A 20576-nucleotide genomic window follows, 5' to 3' on the forward strand; every position below is an offset into this window, starting at 1 on the left:
ATTTTGCAGAGGGACAGCGAGACTGACTACTAAATGCAGAAATCTCATACGTAAAGTGTTTATTAGATGTGTAAAACTAATGAATGTAGTTTTACATTATGTACTACATTTGCGTTATGTAAAACTACATAAAACGTAAGTGAATAATGCTATTGGTAAATTCGTTTCCTTAAATACAGAGAAAAAAACATACAGAATTCCCATTACTTTGTAATTGCTGTTTTATTTAGGCTGTTCCCTCATGACAGGGAAGCTCAAGTCCTTTGCCAGATAGAGAGTATCCATATCTCTGCTGGTCCAGGAGGTTGTAACAGCTCAGTATGATAACGGTTTTGAGGGTGGCTGTGTTTTTTTTGGGGGTATCTTTTAATTTTAAAGAAGTAACTCTATAGCTTTATATCAATAGAGGGGAAGAGATAAGATGGCTTTCTTGTAGCAAGTGTTAATAGTTATGTATACACTTCTCCTCTCTCGGTTCAATTGATGTCTCTAAGTAGTTTGCTAGGCTGCTGATGGAAAGAAATTGCCTCTTGCTCCTTCTAAACACTAGTGATTTGTTACACTTATCCTGTAAGGTGCATCCATGTGTTTCTAATAACCTGAAGGGGCTGGTAAATGAACAGATGGGGATGTGTGTAAAAGAGCCTCTAAATATTGTGGGGAAAGGTGGTCTTAGAAATGGGATTGGTTTAGATAAGTCAGTGGAGGAACTATTACTAAATGATTGTGTTAAGTTTGCCTTTGAAACATCTTGTGATCACTTCTGTGTTGGTTCTGAATTGAGTGATGTTTGTTATGAGGCTGCTGGCAAAAACATTACAGTTGTCAAATGCTGGCGAAGCCACTAAATTATCCTAATGTTTAAAGCAGAGAAGAGGCTTGATTCTAGTCCCCTGTACTGTGCAGAAGGCACAGTGCAACAACTTAAGTCAGCGAATAATCTTCATGCTAAAATACTACTGAAAGGTATTTATCTTTATTAGACTTCGTAGGTCTTTACTCCTCTGTTAGAAATAGCAACTGCTGGTAGGATGTAAAGAAAAACTCTGCAGCTTCCCTTTGTTTCCCACTCTTGTGTTCTAGACTGTATGTTGTTGTTAGGGCTCGACTTGCGTGTCACTGCACTTCACATCATGTTGAAAAACGTTGATGGTGGATCAGTCACTTTTCCTGTATCATTAACTTGCAACACAGCAAGTGATTACTCATTTGTTATCCCCAAGCAAGTATTGCTTATTTTTTTAAGATACTGCATTTAGTTTGAGACACAGAGCTGTGTTATCTCTCCATACTGAAATCACAGAACATCCAAAGAGTTGGGAATTATTCATTATCTGCATAGTAGAGAAAAAGCTTTTGAAGTTTTTGACTTTCTTGCTCATTCTTGCAAATTCTCTGTGTGGTCTTTTTACTAAGAAGTAATAATGCACTTTTCCAGTAGAAGTTGTAACAGAAATGGTTTAACTGTGTTAGTTCCTTATTGGAATAACTATCCACAACTTATTTGGATAGTAGCTAATCTTATTACACCTGAAAAGAACTTAATATCATTGGACAACCCACAGAATCCTTAGTTTTCAGCTCAAAATATATGTTTAATTGCCTCTCACTTTGGAGAGAGGCAAAGTACTTGTGTAGTGAAAAATTTACTAGAGCAGCTAGAACCTGTGGGAAGTTCAGATTTAGCCGTGCACAGACTTCTCAAGGCCATGATTTCAGAAACATGTAACATCTTTTTACATGCATAAAAAGCAAGGTTAAATGATTATGTCTTTCTGGCTGCCTGTAAACATCAGCCACTGCTATCTTGTACTCCTATAGCTTAATTCTCAGAATTGTTCCAACACTTCAAAGGTTAAGTGTGTTCAGGTGTTACTTAATCTACTTAAATGTACATTAAGAATTATCTGAATGTGAGGGGGCTTCTCTGTGCGGAAAGTGCAAGTTAATAATCTCAAACTACAAAGGCGATACAAGTTAAAATATAGTAGATCTGCTGTTCTGTTTGAGATTTACTGTGCCTTTACTTACCATTGTTCTTAGGTGTTATTACTTTGTGTAATACTCTGAATAGTCAAATGAAAACTGACTAAAGGGAGGTGGAGAAAAGGAAGAAATAAAATGAAGGCTTCTATTTTTCTTTTTTTCACTAGTGACAAATGAAGTTGAAGCAACTGCAAGCAGGAATTTGCTTCTGCCACAGAATTCGAGTTCAACATGGTCTGATGCATTTGACTTGTTGGACTGCAGAAATTTGCTTTAGGAAAAACTTGATCCATCCTACTCCTATCTTCCTTCAGTCCCTTCTCTTAAGCAGCTGCATGATGACTGCTTGAGTGGGATAACTAATTACAGAGTAAAGGAGAAGATGAGAATCAAAGACTCTCGAATCTGACCAGGGACTCTTCACTGGCTTTGGTGTCAGTGAAAGCGTAACTGCATCTTCAGAATGATAGCAGCAATATTAAGGTGACTTGTGAGTGGCCCCATGCTCTTTATTTTGAAACACTGAGAGGTCTTGTATCTTCATTTTCAATTTATATTTTCATCTTTTAATTTCCTTTTCTTCTTTGAAGTGGTAAATGTCACAGAAGGAATAAAAATGGGCATTATGAGCGATGATTGATTGTCCGCTTTCATATTGCCATGTGTTCTTCCTTTGACTACCTTGAGAGAAATTAATTCTATACTGGCTTTCTGGGAAAACTCAGTGAGAGCACAGCACAATCTTTATCAGAGACCTTACAGCTGTGCTTCATGAGGTGGCGCTTGCCACTTCTGAGATTTGTGTGTGGTGGTTAAAGATATATGCTGTGCTCAGTGGACCGTGCTGTGGAGATCAAAAAGCTAGTGCCCCTGATCCAGTGAGCCTGGACCATGTGGCTCTATGTAGATGTATCAGGTCAAAATTGGAGGCAGGAATGCCTATTTGTAAGCAGGCTCTATGAAATGCCATAGCATGCTGGTTGTTGAATCTGACTAGTTACCCTGAGGGTTTTGGCAGACCATAGGGGAGTCTGTTTTTATAACATGGTTCTCTGAGCAACCTTCACTGCTGCAGATGAGCATTATGGACTAGATGCGAAGTGGTAAAGGCTGCTTAAGTACAAAAGCTTGACCAAAGTGTCATGACATCTTAAAATTGAAACAGTTCTTCCTCTTCTGTAGCTATTGAGGTTTTTTAAAGAAGCGGTTGCTGTTCACATGTTCAGTGTAGACACTTAGAGGGTACCCATCACTGCTAGTTGATGACAGCATTGCAAGATTTTGGACATCATTCTCTAAAGAATGGGCTGCCTGTGATATCGGGAGGAGAACTGCAGCTCTTGAGCCTTTCTTGGTGTATAATTCAAAACCAGCTGTTAATCTTCTCTCATGTTTCTGAAGTAGACTATCAGAACTAAAATCGGCGATTTTCAGTTCCTTATCTTCTAAATTTCAGAATTGGCTTTACTTGAAGAATATGTTGCTGTAGAAAAATAAACCTTTAAAAATTGTGACAGTTTATTCCTTGTCCTATAGACAAGTAATCTGTAAACAGTATTACATTGATGAACGTGTGGTGCATCTACACTGATTATTATTTTGGGGGGCTGTTGGACTAGATCTCCAGAGGTCCCTTCCAACCCTAAGAATTCTGTGATTCTCTGATTCTATGACTGATTTTTTTGTGAGTTTTTTTTGACCCTTTTGGTTGTCCATAGGAGTCATAAAATAGAGTGTACCTAGACCTTAATAGGGAAGGTTTTGACAGTCTGTCTGTATCAGTTGGTGAATATGATTTTCACGCTGCCCCACCTCTGGCCTCTGTCTCCCTGCACTGTCACAGTGAGCTTCAATCAACAACTCTGAACACAGCAGGCAATCTCAGTATTGTTTCAGGGATGTAATGGTTTAAATTCTTCTTCGCAAGATGTACAAATGCTTTAAAATCAACCCCCCTAAACTAAAAATGTCCAGAGAAGTCAGCAGAGCCCTTTTCTTTACCCCCGAGTACTATAACTGGGAGGCTGAAGGGGAATTTCAGGTCAGTGTAATTTTGGAGCAGAGGATGATGGTATGTTAGCCCTCAAACAGAGCTGCTGTATGGGGATGTTGGGAAGATCCTAAGATTGCAAAGCTCTGTAGCAGTTTTCCAGTCATAAGTTGGGAGGGGGATGGACCCAAAGCAGTTTTGAAAATGGAGTTCAAGAATCTCAGTGACTTTATGAATAGCGTTGGTAATGATATGTCTGTGATGATACAAGACAGGATTTGATGGCCTCTTCACTTCCCTATTCACTGTTTTATTGTAATGCTGATACAGCTGCTTCTGTGGCAGGGGACAGTTGAAAGCTGACAGTAAGAGGCAGCATTCCCCTAAGAGGCTTCAGGATTAAGCTGATAAGTAGGTAAGTGGTATCTGAAAATCTAAAACAGTTTTCCTTAAGGCTCATTGTTTAAATGAGGAAGGGGATAAACCAAACCATTTTCATCTTTCTGTTGATATTTTAGTCTTTCCAACACCTACATTAGAAATGTAACAGACTTAACTGAGAGTTTTATTTCCTTTGGAATCTGGCTTTATTTTTAACACTGAAACTACTGTAAATATTTGTTTATTGCAAAATGGGAGGATTTGGCTACAGAGTACCAAATATGAAGGGCATTTCTCTTCATATCCTTTTCCCTTTGATACCTGCACAATTGGGCTTTTATATGGACAGAAATACCATTGGCGTTAATACTGGGCCAATATCGTAGAACTGAATTATGACACAAAAGCTGGTGTGGACAAAAAAACCATCTAAAAGATTAATAGCTTCTGAAATCAGCATCATAAGCAGAAAAGGGACTAAAATGAAGAATTTCAGTGCTGACACCACAGGTCTTAAAACAAGCTGATGGTTTTATAAACTGCAATAACTACAACTTTATAAAAAAGTATGAGAACGGGCATAAAAATATCTTGAAATTTTGCAGCTATTTTGGAGTTCAGCACCAGACTGTTTAAATGAGGGTATCTTGCATGCTGCTAAGGTCTTTTTGGGTATACTAGTTTCTGTTTAGATTACTATGATGCCTAAGAAACTAAAGTTTATCTGGTTAAAATCTGAGTTTAAAATATTAGAATACCTTTTTGTTGTTCTACAAGGTGACCAGGAAGGAGTTAGTACCTGTGGTTGCTTGGAAGAATAAAGACCTGAAGGCTTTATGTGAACCCTTATTCAGTATCCCGACTTACCATCCGACTTCTTTAGTAGTCTGCCAAAAGTCTTATTTCATTAAGGCAGTTGGCTTTGGGGAGGAAGGGGGAGGCTTAAATTTCTTTTATCCTCTGTATTGAAGCTACTAATTTTAACATATGCCTGAGACGTTTTTAATGGGATCAATAGCTGAATGAAGTCAGTGGTTGATAGGAACTGCAGCATCAGGAGAGTTTTTATATCATGGTTACCAAATAAATAGAACACTTTTTGGGTAAGAACTGTATAGCTTTGCATTGAACTGCAAGACTTCAGGCCATCTTTTTCTGATAATTGTATACTTCTACTGTGTAAGTTTCCGATCTCTAGGTATTCTTAAGACAAAGTATGTGAGGGTCTATTAGTGATAGAAGTGCGAGGAATAAGTGCTCACCTGAAATGTAGAGCCTTGAAGTGGCTACTGACTTAATATTGCTTTTACTCCTTCACTATGAAGGCTTTTATATTGGCAAGATACTTTCTGCATAGCCATTATGCTAATTCATGTTTGATGTTTTAATCCTCCTGCTATGGAAAGTCAGCCAATTCCTACACTTCTGTTGTAAGGCTTTAAACAAAGCTGCGTATAAAGCATGGGATTTAAAGCAATGCTGTGTTACAAATTATGAATGTTACAATATGAAAAGACTGTCATGACCCTGTTTCAAATGATGTTTACGGTTACCAGTACTTCACAGTGACATAGTAGTGGAAATAATGATGGTGTAAAAGTATGATTCTGTTACCAAATGTCTTGTTTGAAGCTGGGTGTGTATATGTTTGGGGAAATGCTGAAGACTGTGAAGTCTTTCTTTCCAGTAAGTCTGAAGAAAACAACTTCAGTATTTTACTTCTAAAATCCATTGGTCTGTTAACAGAGGTGAGATGAATGGATATGGGGCTTGAATTGAAAAGCTTACTTTTCCATAAGAACTCCGGGAGTAAGGAACACAGTGAAAGCAGATCCCTTCCCCTGTCTGCACTTGTCAGATGTGTGTTGTACCTGCCTGCAGTAAGGGACTTAATGTACGACTTTTTCCAGTTACTTGAGGCCCCTGTACCTGACGTTATGTGGATCCTGTTGTTGCTCTGTTTGTTTTTTTTGTCCCAGAGCCAATGGTTGTACTTTTCAAGGTACACCTGGGTATAGTTTTTACCTTGTAATCCTCTTCGGTGTCAACTTTAATGCAGGAAAGTGGGAAAATCTTAAGGTTTTGCAGTCACTCATTAAGCTGTGAAGACTTAAAGTGTGAAAGCAGGCATCAGCCTTTTGTCCTGTCTTGTAGCTCTGGATGCTGTTGCTGACTCTGTTCGCATGTCCAGGCTTTTACAAGATTGTCTCACTTTTGAAGTGTCCCATGTGTCCAGCATCTGTGTGACTACATATGTGTCATAGAAGTATGGATGCATAGCTGAACATGACATAACTTCCAGTCTTAACAGTGTAGCATCTCTATCTCCTCTTTTAACACTTGCCTGCTATTAGTCAACAATATAAATCTTTTTGGAACAACTATTTTTTTTCCTGTCATTTTGTGTGTAATCCTGGAGTTTCAGTCTGGAGGATAAAAATAAGTCTTTAACAAACTTCAGTAGTGTAGAAATAAAAGCTAAAATTTCTGTGAAAGCAAAACCTTATGTTTCCTAAATCTGATCATGAGCATGCACTCAATCCTTTCCTTTAAAGCAGCAACAGGATACAGGACTATGCTGCTGCTGTTTCACAAGACCTTCTATGACAGGTAACCTTGTTCTGAGTCTGGATGAGTTTCATCTCCTGAGGTTAGTTTTCAGAATAGTTTACAGCACAAGTAATTGATCCATTCCAGAAGCTGGTGGGGTTTCTTTTTTGTGAACTTTGAGCAAACTACAGTTCTATATTTGATAATTTCAGGAGGTGGTTAAAAAACCCAAAACCTTAAAACTGAATGATTTCTAGATTATAATTTAAAAACAACAATGGGGAGACCATTTGTTGTTTAAAAAGTGATGACATCTGGAATGATAATGCAGCAGTAATACCTGAACTAACTTGCTCTGTCACTAAGCTATTGTTGTAATAATGTTTTACATCCCTGATGAGCAACTTCTCCAATCTTCTCCCTTCCTTGACCTCCCATCCTCCAAAATAAATGATTTTTATTGAGCATGTAATTTTGCTCAGCACTATTGTAAAGTAAGCAAAAAAAATAGTCTTTTTTTTACAGTAATACTTACGATGGTTTCACATATTGAGTATCACGACCTCTTTGTTTCACGGTCTCAGTGTTTGCTTAAACTTTGAATTTACTGAAAGACAAAAATTGGAACCAGTAGATGTACTCTTCATGCTTTTATAACAAGAATCCAGAGCTTATAAGGTGTTTATTACTATCAGTGGTTTTTCCCCTAAAGACATAAATCACAAAATTGCTTTCTAAAAGTCCATTTTCATCCCTTCCACCCCATAAACTTGCTCTCAAATCCTGCATTTGTTTGCTGCTTATTTCTTTGGAATGAGATAAATGGGCTTGATTCCCCTTTGCTAGGGAGGACTCATAGAGGAAGAACAGTGGGCCATTGGCATGTGTGTGCCTCTACATTATATGAAGTGTATCACAGCCTTTTTCTTTTTTGGAGGTTTCAGTCTTTCTCTGTGATCTGCTGTTCTTTTCTGTTAATAAATGTATCATTTCCTTCCTTTCCAGCTTGCAGAGATTTGTGTGACTGACTTGTGTTTAAGGATGAATCTTACCATTTTGTTCTGAATGTGGGAAACGCTGCATCCAGCCAAAGGTGTTCTTAAAGCTGTGAAAATGTATTTGTACAGAGTACAGGGAGAAAAAGATTAATTTTAAGTAGATAACTTATTCCAAAATAAGTTATCTTTTCTACTTTAAGTGTGTCAAACTCATTGCTTCAGTTAGATCTTTTCAAGAGTTACAACAGCTACCTATAGTGTACACAGAAGGGTTCCTGCTTCAGCTGCACTGGAACTAGTTAAAAATCATGGATGTGACATGCAGCAATTTTGAAACAGCTTATGTGTGTCTGAGAAACGGGAATTTGCAGATAGCGCTGTCAGCTTGTTTGATGTAAATTATATATGTTAAATGAAGGCTTAAAATGTTAAAACTATACAAATCAAAATACTTCCCTCCCCTTCACCCCAAGAAGAACCCTTCAAGAATGGAGTAATTTTGCTTTTACCAAATGCCGTATGTTGAGCTTTTGAGGCTTTTTAGTGACTCGCTCAGTGTTTCTGTATTTAAACTTTATTTATATAAATCTTTCTGTGATTGCAGTTGGTTAAAACTTAAGTCAGTCAGCTGGGTTTATGTGTATATGTAATACACTTACACTTGGAAATCTGACAAAATACTCTCCCTCAAGCACTTTAAATGAAACTGAGCAGTAGTAGTTAGTCATGCACTTCTGAGGACTACCCATGAGCAAGTTTTAAAGGAATGATGCAGGTTGATGGGCAAAAAGTTGTATTTGCTATAGTGTATCCTGGGGCATTTTCAAATCTTGCTGATTTTAAAGGTGAGCATCAGTCTTCATAATAAAAACTTGCTGGGAGGTTAACCTTAAAAGTAGTCATAGTACACTAAATTAGCATAGGTAGTGTTATTTTACCTTAACCAGTAAATAGACATTTTAATCTTTGAACTAATAAAAGGGCCCATTCTAAAACATAACTTTAAAACAAATTAGAGTTCAGTGTCCAAGTTCTGACACTGCAAATGGCTGCCTCTTTTTTACTAAAAAGGCATTATCCCATAGTGCTGTTTTGCTGCTTTCCTGTTGCTATTTCCTTTTTCAAAATGCAGTAAGTGTAATGAGGCAGACAAGTTGTTCTTGGTGGGATTCTTAGTAGTGTTTAACATTTCAGAAGTCTCCTTTCCCTTTATGGAGAACATAAATGCATTTCTAATTTACCTTGGGGATGTCTTACTTAAACAAAAACCCCATATGGGCAGCATTAATTAAATGTTTAACTAAAGCTTTTAGCTGTGCTTCTTCACACAGTAGCTCACATCTTAGCAGACAAAGTTGACCCTCTTGTTTATTATCGTACACCTGATGTGTGCTTCTTGAATCGATGGGAGCTTCTTTGTGAAAAACAGCAAAATACATCAAACATTTTACTAGCAGATTTTTACATTAGAGGCTTAAGGCCTTTCAAGTCCTTCTGGTGTAAGTAGGGTATGATCCAAGTAATTACTTCCATCAAGTGGCAATTTTGTTTTCCAAATCATTGAAGTGTCAGGTGGCTGCAAAGTCTTTCTGATGGCCTCTCTAAAGAAGTTGCATAAGGAGCTGCTTTCTGCGAGTGCCAGGCTAGTTTTAGTTTCTCCATACTTACATGCTGTACTGCAAACTTTGCAGTGTCCTGAGATTGTCTATTAAAAGTGGCTGTGAGAGGTGTAGCAGGCTTATACAATTCTCCCTAGGAGGACTTTGTCCTGCATTGTTAAGGTGGAAGAAAAAATACTAGGCTGTTCCGAGTGTGAAGTTCTCCTGTTGTGTAGTAATGCTATGATTTCTTGACTGCTGATCAGGAGTTGTAGTATAAAGTGCAAACTGTTCCCATAAAGTAGAGAAAATACAAACGTGACGATTGCAACTTTGCATTGTGTAGTAACCACAGAGAAGTTGTGTGGCTGGTATTTGTTCTATTTTTCTACTTCTGTAGGGAACAGTGAATCAGATATTGTAGTCTTAGGATATAGTGTGACAGTGTCTCACTGAATGTTTCCTTTTTTAATGTTCTTATACTTTTTAATGTAAGAAAGATGCTGAACTTTCTACAAATGTCTTTTCTTCATTGAAAGGTATTCTCTGTTTTATAACCACTTGAAGAACATTGAGGAAAACGAAGGCGGCCTTGATAAGTTTTCCAAGAGTTACAAAACCTTTGGAGTTAACCAATTTCCAGATGGTGGAATATATTGCAAAGAGTGGGCACCGGGAGCAGAAGCAGTGTTTCTCGCGGGTGACTTCAGTAAGTATTTTTAGGATCATTTCTTCTCTCCTGCGCTATGATTTAGATCAATATCCTCTTTCATTAAAGACAATTTTGTAGCAATGATGAAATTCTGGTAGTGAAAATGTATGTCATAGCTTAAACTAATAACATTTTATTTCACATCACAGTAGCCTAAGAATGTACATTTGTATTGTATTGTTAGTATTACGCATATATATATATATTTTAATACCCATAAGGCAATTACTTGTATAAAGGATCTAGCCTGATCACACTGCAACTTCAGGCTGTGTCTAAACTGCTTGGGGTTCTTCCTGAAGCTCTGCAGTTAGGCTTCTATAAAACTGTATGCCGAGAAGGAGAAATAACAGTGGAATAATTTGCTTTATCTGCTTTCTGCTGTTACTGATCTAACTGTGCTGTCCAAGGATCAAGACCTTTCAGAGATACCGCTCATGAGATTGTAGACAAAAGTCCTGCTGAAAAATGGTAACCTATAATCAAACTAAAATATTTATGAAAGAGTACCTGGTGCTCTGTTTTGAGGGGAGGAGAAGGAAGGATGTTGGCAAAACAGGAAGTTGGCAGGATTGCATGGAGGAATTTCATTGCTTACTCTGAGGACCAAGAAGATGATTCATTGAAGACAAAAATATAAATTTGCTCCTTATTTTGGAAGGCTGACCACACTGAAATAGCGTTCTGCAAATTCTTAAATGGAGATGACATGCATTGCTCTTAACTCCTGCAATACCAATTTCACTCTCTTTTTGTTTGGGGTCATGGTGGGTCTAGTTCTGTTTTTCCCTTCGAACTCTCTATCCTTTCTTTAGGATTAGGTATTAGTCCATCATGGTACTAGGAATTTCATTGCTGGCTCTTACTGAACTGAGACTTTCTCTGTGAAATGATTTGGTTCATTTCAGAACTGTGCAGTGTTGTTTATCCAACTTTTCTTTTGCAGAAATACTGGTCTGGTGCATGTTCAGTGTGTGTATTTATATAACAAGAACTGTGAATTGCCAATTTGAGGCAGTTAACGTTTTGATTAAGCAGAAGTAGTTAAATGTTGAGTTTTCCTTCTTCCTTACCCCTGTTTGAGGAAACTATAGAAGAACAAACTCTGTATTTAAGGAAGTAATGAACTTGAAATTGTATGTGCATGTGTAACTTTAAAATGATAAGACTCTTTACATATGCCATTAGTTGTAGTATCTAGTCGTGCTTTCTAAAGCATTGTAGTTAAGCATCTGTAATACATGTACAGTAATAAAGAAAGAAATGGACTACCTTGGCAGTGTTTTTCAGATCCATTAAGATTATTTTCAATGCTTTATAGCAACCCGTTTTAGTACTGCTTTTCCATAATCCCAAGATCAATACATTTATAAATGGAATAAGCAAAAGAAAATGTTTAAATATTCACATTATGCGTCAGTTTTCAGAGTCATAAAATGCATCTAATTGTCAGAAAACTCTGTTTTCTCATTAAGAACTCAGTGGGAGGTCTGTGTCCACTATTCACAGTGATAATTCGAGTTTACAGACTATTATTTTTTAAATCTTAGGTTTGATGCAAAAGACTTACATAAAAGTTAGTGCAGTACTGTTATCAGCCATGATCCTGTTTGATACAGATAACCTAGTGAATGATAGAGTAGCTTTTCTTGAAATACTCCCTATCTTTTTATTGGACCAGACATTGATAAGATAGGTTATTGTAGCACTTGAATTTTAATCTGGGAATCAGACATGTCCTCAGATTCCCAACTGAATAATAAATCACGAGTACAGTTCACCTACTGCTGATAATAGTGATTTCATCTATCAATACTGACTACAAAACAGATAGATGAGGATATTTTAATAATTCAACTTTATATGTGTAAACTACACAGAAAACTCTCGTCCTTACCCCTCTTCTACTTGCTGCAACCCCACCCATTGCTCAAGGAGTTTGTGATGGATATAAGCCTTCAACGGTGTTGAGTAATTTAACTTAGAATGCATTTATTTTAAATACGCATTTTAATAGATGGCCATTTTAAAAACAGACTTTAAATTAATGTCTAGTATTTTAAAAAGAGGGTATAACTTGCAAATTGACTTAGCAGGTTGGTGGACAAAGTAAACATATCACAGAATCATAGAACCCCTTCTAATCCCAGGTTGGAAGAGACCTCAAGGATCATCTGGTCCAACCTTTCACGGCAAAGCAAGATTTGGCTGGATGAAAGGGTCTAGATTGTAAATGGCCAGCGCTGGGGAAACCACCACTTCACTGGGGAGGTTTTTCTAGTGGCTGGTTGTTCTTGCTGTGAAAAATTTTCCTCTTGTGTCCAGTTCGAATCTCCCCAGGATTAATTTGTACCCATTACCCCTTGTCATTTCCACGTGGCTCCTTGTAAAAAGGGAGTCTTCATCTTCTTTGTAGCCACCCTTTAAATATTGGAACATGGTGATAAGGTCTCCCCTAAGGCTTCTTTTCTCAAGGCTGAACAACCCCAGTTCTCTAACCCCTTCCTTACATGGCAGGCTTCCCAGTCCTTCCTTTATGGCCCTTCTCTTGACCCACTCCAGCCTGTCCACATCTTTTTTGGGACAGTGGGGGCCAAAACTGAACACAGTATTTTAAGGGTGGCCTGACAAGTGCTGAGTAAAATATGTATACCAGCATACAGCAGCTAAAAACTGGAATGGTTTTCTAAACTCTTTCCTTTCAAATATTTCAAGTAATACATCATATGAAGTAGAAATTTAGGATTAATATCTTAGAGTGGTTGTGTCTGGATGCTAATGAAATGTGGCAGTAAGAAGTTAAAAAACCCTAAAAAGTAGTTCTCTTTAATGTGGAAAACCTGTTTGTCCTATATCATATTAATCAGTCATAGCAAAGTATTCATTCCCAAAGGGAACGATAGAATACTTGGAAAGCCTAGAGGAATGGAAGATTGTCATTCAATTCAGATGAGCTTTAATAATATTCTGATGAGAAATTGGGTTGCAAACTCCTAAGATTTAGATTCAGGTTGCTACAGACATGTTTAATTAAAACTGAATCCCTTTAACCTTTCTTTAAGTATTCAAGCAGGTTAAAGTCTGAAGCTAAATTTATGATTATATTGTATTTAAATTGAATATCAGGATTTCTTTTAATACAAATTTTTTTCATAAAACTTTATAAGGAGATCTGTAATTGAACCATGTGAGGAGAAGTTGGAAATTTTAAACAAAGAAACAAACATGGAACTTTAATGACAGCAGCTCTTTAGGTTTTAAACTGAAATATGATGGTATGTAATGTAAAAATAGCCAATTCGTGCTTTGTATTTTAGTTCTCTTATATGGAGATAGAATTTCTCAGTATTTTTGTGCCTCATTCTGAAACACTTGTAATGGATGGCATAGCTCCTATTTATAGAATGATTCTTAGTGTCACTGTGCATTCTGGAAAAAAGGTAGAATCTAGTACAAATCTGTATTTGGATTGGGGAAAGAGAAACATAAATTCAAGAAAATCCCAATACTTGCAGAGTTCTTTGTATCTTTAGAACTCCATAATTGGAGAGAAGGTATTGTATCTGTTGGTATTCTGGTATGATGCTTTACTGCACCTGAGAAGTATTAAATGAACATCCAAAATCATTAAGATGTGTCAGTTAGTACTTTTAGCATCTCAGTAAATCAAGTGTATGAGGCAATTAGCTGAATTTCTGATACTGGAGGCAGTATTAACACTGTAGCTACCTTAAAATCTCTCAGTGATAACACACTGAATATTTTATTTGCATGCTGTCTTGCTGAGGAACTTGGTGTCTACTGGCAATTTATGACTACTTTAAAATCAACTATTTCAAAATAAGTTGCTGAACTGCAACTTCTGAGGGCAACCCACAGAATTTGTTTGGGAATTAGAATACTCCAAATTGTATTTGGCTATGCAGAGATTCAGTAGGTTATCTGTAAACAATATGATAATTAAACCAAGAAAACCTCCAAACACACACACACAAACACAAAAACCCCCAACAAATCCCAAGCGTTACTGGCTTTAAGACACTTGAAAGAGTAAGTATGTACATGCTAATTTTCAAGTTGGTATTTGATATAATTCACTATCATATTTGTGGTTTTTGTCCTTTAATTCCCTGTTTTCTCTGCCTTCCTTTCCCTCCTTCCCAGCTAACAGTAGAGCTAAAATGTTGATCACTCTGGAATGTCTGTTTGGTTTCTGCTTCCTATTTCTTGCACTAGACAGAAAGGCTTCAGCTGAGGGTGGAAGGATGGTGGGCTGGTTGGTTTTGGGAGGAGGTTTATTTATTATTTAAGCCCTGACAGGCTTTTTTCAGTGAAGAAAGGGGAATTTATGCCACCAGCCCTCATAGTTTTGGTATCTGACAGCTGGCTGGAAACTTTTCGTAGTAGGAACCCTCCCTCCCCCAGGCTTGATGCAAACTTTCAGGCTTTTTTGGGGTCTAGATACTAGTGTGATATGATACTGAACTTTTTGCTACTTTCTTCAAAGCTTTGTACGGAGAAATACATAGATTTCATCAATAAAGTCAAACAGAGCTATACTTTTGTGGCTGCAGACTAGTGAAGGCAGTGGGCCAAAGTATAAGCTGCTATTAATGTCCAGGGAGAAGTAATATGAGAAGTAATGACATTTATTTCTATGTCAGTATTTGAGCTGGTTAGCCACTTTTTAAGCAGATTATATTAATGACCCTGCTGTTGAGCTGTTGGCCATCAGGCAATGTAGAAGGAGGAAGCCATAATTGGCCACTATGTAGAAGGGTGTAGTGTCCTTAGGGAATCTCTCCATTTATGTACCAAGCAAATGATATAAAGGTATCTTGTGGTGTAGTGGGATTTTGATGCCTCTCCCCCTGTGTGAACTGCTATTTTCTGATATCTTTTCCTCAAGGAAGCTATGTTAATGCTTGCTGGACTGTATTTTCTGAGCAACTTTCAGTTGATCAGAAGTGTATGGAATGTAGAAATACAATTGCTGTAAGAAATGAGTTTATTGCATTTGAGAATTCAACCTGCTTATGAAGGTTTTTCACTTTTGCAAAAGCAGTTACAACATTTGCACTGGAATTCATAAATGATTTGGTCAATATGCAAGAAGTACTCCTCCCCTCCTTTCCCCTATAAGAAGCAGGAGGAGGATTAATTTCTGATATGAAACTCTAAGATAGCCATGAGCCTCAGAGTTGTTTGGTTATATATTTACCAATGTGAAAACAAAACTAGGAGATGTCACTTAATTTGATTTAGCTGGAGGTATTGCATTTGAATTGAGTTTTAATGACAAATGCTAGAATCCAAGCCATTATAGCTTAGAAGTCAGTTCTAGATTAAAGCTCAGTACAGATTCTCTGGCATGCCAAGGGTGCAGCTCTGAGCAAGAAGTTCCCTTGTGCCTCATGTTGCTGAGGTAGGATGTAGGGGTCTGAACTTCTGTATAGAAGCTTTTTCCTTTGTGTATGGCTTATGGGTTTTCTGTTATGGTGTCCTTGTTTCCAAAAACCTATTCAAGCTGATTACTTGGACTTCTGCTGCTGGTCATCTTCTCAGCCTTTTCCTGTTTGTAGCTGTTGGCAGAGTTTTGGAAGTCCCAGTTATCAAACTGGATATGGTTTTTTTTTATCTTTATATTTTCAACTTATGAATAGTCTGCTATTCAGTTTTTGGCTGGTTGGGGATTGTTTTGGTTGGGTTTGTGTTATTTGTTATTGTGTTTTGTTGTTGGTTTGGTTTTTTCCCTTTTCTGAGGCTTTTTGGCTATACTTTGCTAAAAAATCTGAAAACCAAGCAGTAAAACCAAAAGAAGCCTGAGCCACTTCCTCTTTGAAGTCAGCCTTCAGTTGAAGAAGGCTTCTTTACAGGAAGAAGATTGAAAGAGCTGGTAATAATTCACATAAGGAGGGCTTGACTATCACAAACCCCAACAAGTTCCTTAAAGTAGTCTTCTTGCAACTCAGGATGTCTGTTACTTTTTTCATCTTTCTTCTATTTTCCCATTTTTGCCTGAGTTTATTTCAGGCAGTTTAGCTGTTTGCAATTTACATGCCCTGAAATGAAATAAATATAGTATCATAGAAAAGTTTGAATTGGAAGGGATCTTAAAAGCGCGTCTAGTTGCAACCCCCCTGCCATTGGCAGGGACACCTTCCACTAGAGCAGGTTGCTTCACAAAGGTGGAGTAGAAATAATATAATCATTGTGAAATTAGAATTGAAGTATGGTTTCCTAGTGAAAGTCTTGCGCATTTTAGCGGAACGCTTTTGAGTGTGTATGATATCAGATATCAAAGTATTTGTGTCTGCCATCACTGAAGTTTATTCCGAAAAAGATGTAACAGTGTTAATAGCTTTGAATGGTAATTGGTCATATTAAGATAAGTACACCTGCTATTTTTTCTTACATTGCAGATGGCTGGAATCCATTTTCTCATCCATATAAGAAGATGGAATATGGGAAGTGGGAGTTACTCATTCCACCTGGACAAGATGGCTGTCCTCCTGTGCCCCATGGATCAAGGCTAAAGGTGTTGGTTTTAGACTTATTCTGTCAAATTCTTGTAACCCTTCTTACTCAGCTGTCGTTGTTTTCTTTTAAATAATTTCATCTTCCTTTATTTCTTCTAAGAAGCAGAATCAGTTTATCTGCTTGTGCAAATTGACCTCAGTGAGTGAAACCATTAACATCTAACTCTTTGTGACGCTTAAGAATAGGCAGAAGTTACTGAAATATCGATGATCTTTAAGGTCCCTTCTAACCCAAACCATTCTATGATTCTATGATTTGTGTAATAGTAGTAATATATTTTCAGGGCTCCCATCAACTAAACTAACACACTATAAAAATCCTCATTTTTCTGCTGAAAATCAGCCTAGGTAAACAAGAAATTTGCTGAAACAAAGATGTGCATAATGCTCTGGAAATGCTTACTCGATGTGTATGCTTATCTCTATGCTTTTTGTTATGGCCTGTGAAATCATTCCAGTAATAAATAAGGATGAAATTTAGGAATAATCGTTCAAGGATGAGAAAGCTGTGTTACAGACCAGGAAAGAAAACAGTTGTCTGCAACTGAAACACAGTGATTATGCAGTAATGTATGAGACTGCAGGATGGTTACTTAATATTTTCCATGATTTTGAGATGTAAACAGGTTAGATTTTTTGATTGTTGCTAAATTTACCTTTTATGTTGTATCTACAAAACAATTGAGCTCACCTGCTGTAGGATATTCTGTGCGTAGTGTAGAGATAAGAGGTGTGAATGAGGAGGAGTACTGATAGTTATTAACATAATAGCAAAGAGCAGATATTCTTAAACATGTTTGGAATAATTTAAGATTATTTTTTGTGTCTCTACCTATATAGTCACTGGTCATATATCCTGATTTTGAAGTACAGGTCTTATAGTACCTTTTCCATTCACCATTTTCTTTGAAATATAAACTCCATAAAGCAAAGATTGCATTGTGCATAACTTAGTATATAGAGTTTTTGGCTACTGATCACTCTTGTTACTGAGGCATTCGTAAGATGATTTGCTGTGGTTCTGTACTTGCTCTGAGTCTTTTGAAAAGCCATCAGTCTCCTGCTGGCAGAGCAGAATGTGAGTTTGGTTTCTTCTCTTTGACTTATTTTAGTATCTATTATTTTAGGCCCTTTCACCCTGCCACTTCTTAAACTGTGCTTTTACATGGTCAGCTTTAAAGATGTATGTAGTTGTCACTGCCAAACAGACTCGTGAAGCTGGACTGTTCTGTCTGCCTGCGAGAGATTTGCTTATTTATTTGCTTATTTGTGTATATTCTTGTCTTTAAAAACAAACGAGAAAGTTCAAAGATTTAGAGACTTGATTCACAAGTGTAATCATAATTGATGATTTCCTCCATATGGAACTGCTCCCAGGCCCTTCTGTAACTTTGCTAGTAAGCTTTCATGACACTTTGGTTTTGTTCCATGGTGCCTACGCAACTGAACTGAACACATTGCAATGTTTAGTTTCAATGTATTCAGATGGTATAACTAACATGGTGAGAAGTCTCCAGTTTAAAGTAGATCTAAAATGGTTTATCTGTCACAAAAGCTGGGATGAAGTTGCAGTATTCCATGTGGTAGGCATGTACATTACCCTCATGCTATGGCTGATCTTTTTATCCTCTCTCATTCCCCTAACGGGTTCAGAAAATGACTGCTCTTCTGTAAGTTTTCCTTGACTACATGGTTCTGTTAGTTCACAGATGTGCATATTTTTGGGAACACAAGGATTTGTGTGGTAGAGCATAGTTTTGCAGTTCTTCAGTAGAAGCTGAGAATATTGAGTTGACCGTAGATGGAAATTACTATGCAAATTGCAGATCTAACGTTTACATAGACAGGGACTGTTTTCTGTGAGCACTAGACTAGGTAACAAAAACTATTTGTTTTCAGTAGTGAAGGTAGTCCCCTTTTTGCTTCAATAAGGAATCATGCGGGAATAACAGGTTTTAAAGCTGGTTTTACCAATATTATTCTTAAATATGTAAGTGAAAATAGTCAAGTTTAGACATTTATGCAGTGATTTGATTAATCTGCCTGGGGGGAAAATGTCTCCTCCAGAAGGCCCTTATCTTTAGCTTCTGTCTCTGCTGTTTTCATCTTTAGTTCTATGCAAGCGAATGCCAAGTTCTGAAACAGTGACAAGGTCATTCCTTTTAAATAAGTAATTTCTAAGCCAGAATGGGAAATGGATGGAGTGTAGCTGGTGACACTAATTTAGATCAGGTCACAAAATATTTTTGTAGGAAAATAGATGAGGAGCAGAGGTCAAACATTTGCCAGTCTTCAATAGTAGCGGACTGTCTACTGCAGCTCTTCAGGCAGTCTTCTCATAAGTAAATACAAACATTGAAGAAAGTGAGTAATTAAAAAACCTGCTATAGATCTTCTGATACACTTCTGTGTGAAGGAACGGATGCTTATGACAGTTGAATGACTCCCTTGTCGATTATGACATCCATCTACAAAATGTTACCTGCTAGAGAAGGGTATTTTATTTTTCTCCCATGGATCAATTGGGAACTTACAGTGAGTTAAGTGAACAAATACAGTTGCTGTTAAGGTTGTGTGGTGTTTGATTTTCTTTTTTCTTCCTAAACTTCTGGCAGATGTCATAAACTGAGTACAGATTAAAAAACAAACACTTAAAACCCAAACCAAACTTTGTGCTTTTAATGAATTAAGTCACTTTACGTCTGTTTCTTTATTGTAATGGGTGTAGTTATAAAGATGGTTTCTTTAAATGTTAGCATGCTTGTCATTCTAACAGCGATAGCGGATGGGGGGTGGGTGTCCTTATCTTCTCTCATGGTTGAAAATTACTGAATTCTCTCCTTATTGTCAGAGTATTCTATGCTGTGGAAAGGTAATTAAGAACAAGCTTTTAGGGAAAATTAACATGGGTAGGCTTCTTTAGCAAGTCTTCTCATGTGCTGTCATATGCATGCAGGAGTTTAATCAGTGTTCCAATTTGTTCTTTTACTGTTTATTTAGAAACGAGTTTTACGACTGCTTAAAAATTCCTGCAGATTGAGTTTTCACTGTGAGAAAATCACTGAAAATAGTGATTTTCATTCAAAAAAGTGCTGATTTTTGAAATCAGCATTCAAAACTGATTCTAATTTTGAAATAGCATCAGTGGAATTTAGGGGTGGAGACAGTGTGGCAAAAATTGAGATCTTAGTATCTGCATCGGGGACTTGTTTAATATTCTTGATGGGAGTACCAGGGAACAATGCAGAAAATGCAGATTAATCATGCTTAGAAATACCTAAAAGTACATTTTGTATCCATGGGAGGGGGAAGTTAGTTGCAAAGAATATTATTAAAACTTAATCCTTAGAGTTTTTACTACTCGATCCTATGCTTTGTAGTAGATCTGCATGCTCTGTTGTTAAGTTGCAAACCCTGAAAAGGAATCAAATATGGTGAGCAGGTGGGTTAATCAGTGTCAGTGAACCACTGTTAGTAAAATTCATCAGGTGTAATTACTGTCACTGATGAAGTAGATGGTGTTGGAGCTGACCCTACTGGTCAGGAAGTCCAGCAGCATAGTATCAGACTGGCTTTGAGTTCAGGTCTCATGCGCTTCAAGCAGTCTGCAGTCAAAACGTGAAGGTGTTTTTTAATGAGAATGTGAAAACCTGGGGAACTTTAATAATGGGATAACAGGCTGGCAGTTAGGATCCTAGCTATAGAAGTGTTTCTGTGGCATAAGATGTAAATAGAATCATAGAATACCAAGTTGGAAGGGACCTCAAGGATCATCTGGTCCAGCCTTTCTTGGCAAAAGCCAAAGGCTAGCCAAGATGGCCC

At 37.3% G+C, this 20576-nt stretch overlaps 1 protein-coding gene across 2 annotated transcripts in view; it reads left to right on the forward strand.

The window, feature by feature from the left end:
• The window catches only part of GBE1 (1,4-alpha-glucan branching enzyme 1), a 149793-nt gene that overhangs the window by 22412 nt on the left and 106805 nt on the right, over positions 1–20576 (forward strand). For both annotated transcript variants that reach the window (XM_030471566.1, XM_030471567.1), the window contains exons 2-3: positions 10043–10212; positions 16638–16753. In XM_030471566.1, coding sequence (XP_030327426.1) covers positions 10043–10212; positions 16638–16753 — 286 coding nt within the window. The remainder of the gene's footprint in view (positions 1–10042; positions 10213–16637; positions 16754–20576) is intronic.

Source organism: Strigops habroptila, chromosome 2 (assembly GCF_004027225.2).
Source record: "Strigops habroptila isolate Jane chromosome 2, bStrHab1.2.pri, whole genome shotgun sequence".
NCBI classification, from domain to species: Eukaryota; Metazoa; Chordata; class Aves; order Psittaciformes; family Psittacidae; genus Strigops; species Strigops habroptila.